The following is a 3,796-nucleotide window of genomic DNA, read 5'->3' on the forward strand; positions in this document are numbered from 1 at the left end:
TTTTTTTCTTCTCATCCAGCCACTTCATCAACTGAATCAATGCCAGACATTTTAAATTAACCCTAAACAACGTATAATACCAACAAAATTAAACCGCAGATGATACGCACGAAATGAAAATTGCGTTGTGAATTAGAATTCTGCATGAAAACGCGTTTTGACAGAGATTGAGCAGTTAGATTTGTTTCGTCGAACGATAGTTTCGTAGCCACGTGCTTGATCATTGTTTATACGATCAGAATGTAAGGTTACTTCATTTTACGCCTGAGTTACATGAATTTATTTTAGTTTTCAGTTTGTCAGTTATAAAATTATTTATATCAATGTTTGGTGACTATACGGTGTTTGTGTCTTCATTTTCATTGTCTAGTTTCTGCGTTTTATGGAGAAAACATGTATGGAGAGAGTGCTTATCGTTGGAGCTTACTTTTTATAATTAGAGAAAGGTACTACAGCAAGTTAAACAATATCAGATGGATTATCTCAACCGATAACTACCGAATAAGACAATGTTTGGAAGATATTAAAAAAGTTATTTACAAAATTTGTAGCCAACTGAAAACTGCACATATTAAAATTATTTTCGTATATACAGGGTGTTACGTATTACCAAGGTGAATCAAACATACTATTTTTTAAATGGGATACCCTATATATAATTTCAAATTTAAATTAAGCTCATCTCTCCCATGCTTCCAATATAGGGTTTAATTATGTTATACAGGGTGTACTGTGACATAAAATCACAAATATTTCCTAAACTGTTAATTTTTCTGAATTGAACAAAGAGGGTATTATCGGTGGCTAATTCTTCAAGGAACTCATTTTTTATATACGCAGATTGCGGTCGTCATCTGTGCAAAAATTCTGGGTTGTTAACCATTGACCATAGTCCGGCCCTGGCGTTCTGGACATAATGAAGTTTCACGTGCAACGTCAAAAACAAGCTGTATGCACTTTGTTATCGGTCACCAAATTTGCATCATGCTGAAGTTAATAGTTTAGAGACTGTAAATAAAAATATCTTTTTCATTTTTTGTACTCGACTTTTATGTATCAAGTACCGGGACAGCCTGTATAGTATATTAATAATAATACACAAATATGTTGAAATTACTAAAAAATAGGAAAGGCAATATTTCAAGATATTTGAAAATGAGAGTAAATGAATACAATTACATTTGTTTGTGTTCTTTATTGAAAAATTTGAGATCTCCATTAAAAACACGTTTTTAGACAGCGCCAGCGCTTGTCCTACAAATTCCATTCTGTAAATGTTACTAATTTTTTTGATATTCACTCTCACACGAGTTAAATGTTTTGATGGAAATATAAGTATAAAAAAAGATTCACTCTATTACATAATTACACTTGACCTACTGTTTATTAAACAAGCCAGTAAATTATTTAATAATAATTAAAAGTAGAAATCCTTGATGTTTGCAAAAAAATCTTGAGAAGTAGTAAATTTACAGTCCAAGTCTTCAAACAATAAACTACAGTTGTTAACTATATAATTCGGAATAATTTTAATTGTCAGTTCTGTATTGCTGGAATTGTTTACGTTTATCGAATCCTGGAATCGATTGCTCGTTTGTCTTTCCAGTTGCTGGTTTTAATGCGCAAATTTCCAAAAACCGCGTAATCGGAAATGCAATATTTTCTACTTTTATTTGAACGAAATCGTTTATAATAAGAATTGTTAAATATTTTATGAAAATATTTCTAAAAATGGAAATGTTCTCTTTGTACTTAGAAGTAATCAGAACAAAGTATCAGATTTCGCAATTGTATTCACTTATATTAATTACAAAAATTACAGAAGATTAACTTTAACCTTGGGCATAAGGTGATCCACTGTTTGTATCCAGATAATACCGTCCCGATGCACTAGAAAAGAGAAAAAAGTAGTTTCAGCGTATGCATTAATATTATTTAAGCAAATAATACAATTTTTTGAGACAAAATGTTAAACCGTTCTGAAATTTTGACTATACTTCTTCATATAGCATCTATGATAAATTTCTGCCACTTAAATTTTGAACAAAAACAAAAGTTTCAAAAAGTAATAATAATGCAATCTCATTTTACCTTGTATCGATCTCGCTTGTTCCCAACATAGAAGTGTTGTCCGACCCACAATCCCCATCAGAATACCTCAAATAACTTCCACAAGACACACCGACGAACCCACTGCCCTCCAAGGATTCTGCATAGTATTCATAGGCCCGTGCATGGGCACAACTTCCATCAATATCAAGACCACAGCCGGGTTGTCTCATGCCACCGTTGGGATAATAATCGGAATCCCCTATAGGAGACAAGAATCCCTTGAGACCCCCATTGGTATGAATGACTTGAACGAATTTCGCATCAGTAGGATCTAGACGGTCTTCCACACCAGAAGTCGCAAACAAAGGCAGAGCTGGATCCAAGCCGACTATAACCGCCACGTTTCCATTGAGTGCGGCACCAGCGATGCCAACAACTTGGGCACCAAGGGAATGCCCAACCAAAGTGGTGCGAGACAAAGACAGGTTGTAGTCGGATACCAAAGTATCGATGAAGTGTGCTAAAAACTTTCCAACGTCTGGAACTGAAGTTCTAGCTGGTATGTAGCTTTGTGCTGCTATATCACTCCAATCAACGACGAAGATATTGACGTCTAAGTTAGCCACGATGGCTTCTCTCACTGTAGTGATGAAGGCTGAACTGTTGGTGTTCCTCCAACCATGGACAATGAAGATTGTGTCTCTTGATGTGTTGAAGGACGTGTCATGCAAATGTGATATGGATTCTCTGTTGACTGGGATGCCATTTGAGGGGTTTTCTTTGCTGAAGAACCAGTAGATTATATTCGATTCTTCTACTTCGAGTTCAGGACCTACCACAGCGTCTATTGCGTCCAAAATATGGTCCACCACGTCGTCTGTCTCATTATTATTTTGCGGTGCTAAAAATAATACCAACGTGGATTAATTTATTTAAATAGTATTTACATCATAAATTAATTCTGTACTACATCCGAAAATAATTAAATTAAGCAAACATAAATATGCGCCAGTGATATGTTTAATATATGACTGTAACAGTTATATCAAATTGCTTACCTGAGCTAGATAAAACAACAGCGATTAAAACAGAGAAGACAACGACTGTGTTCATCTTGGTTCAGTCTGAACTTTACTGAGTTGTTTTATATGAATACCTTTTACTTATTAGTACGTCAGTTAAGTGAGGTTTTACAGATAATTTAATAACCTGTCTAGAAAATATGTTAATCGTTCTACTATATCCTCCTCACAGGCAATCAAGGATATACAGGTATTGAATACTTAGATAGAAAACAACACATAGATAAAAAACAATAGATTTGCGCATGCATATGAGTGTGTACCATAGATAAATATTTTTGATAAATCATGTTTTTTTTATAAATTTTGACGGTTAGTATCACGAAGCATACATTGTATACACTGGAATCTCTAATACTGAGTTTGTTTAACAGTTTTAGCGTACCTTGGTGGGTGGACCATCAACTTTTTTTTATTGTTCCTTGAGTTCTTCAAAATAAAGAATTTTTCGAATTCTGATTAAGTTTAATTAATATCCATAAACTACAGGGTGTCTCATAATTAGCTGCCAATCCTGAACAGGCCGATTCTATGATCAAAACTAAGTAAAAAAGTTCATATGAACATGGGTCCGGAAATGCTTCCTAAGGGCACAGGGACCCATTGAAGAGGGAGGAATGGAAATCATTTTTTTGCAATATCTCTCAATCGCGTTGTGATAA

General features: G+C 34.3%; 1 protein-coding gene across 1 annotated transcript; it reads right to left on the reverse strand.

The window, feature by feature from the left end:
- Positions 1–1,400: 1,400 nt before the first annotated feature.
- LOC108908496 (pancreatic triacylglycerol lipase-like) lies at positions 1,401–3,202 on the reverse strand. The gene is made up of 3 exons (XM_018712552.1): positions 3,111–3,202; positions 2,092–2,953; positions 1,401–1,890 (listed from the first exon to the last, which is right to left on the reverse strand). Exons 1-3 carry the CDS (start codon positions 3,163–3,165, stop codon positions 1,833–1,835), a joined length of 975 nt encoding a protein of 324 aa, XP_018568068.1. The 5' UTR covers positions 3,166–3,202; the 3' UTR covers positions 1,401–1,832.
- Between the last annotated feature and the right edge of the window lie 594 nt (positions 3,203–3,796).

This window comes from Anoplophora glabripennis, unplaced genomic scaffold (genome assembly GCF_000390285.2).
Source record: "Anoplophora glabripennis isolate ALB-LARVAE unplaced genomic scaffold, Agla_2.0 scaffold414, whole genome shotgun sequence".
Classification (NCBI taxonomy): domain Eukaryota; kingdom Metazoa; phylum Arthropoda; class Insecta; order Coleoptera; family Cerambycidae; genus Anoplophora; species Anoplophora glabripennis.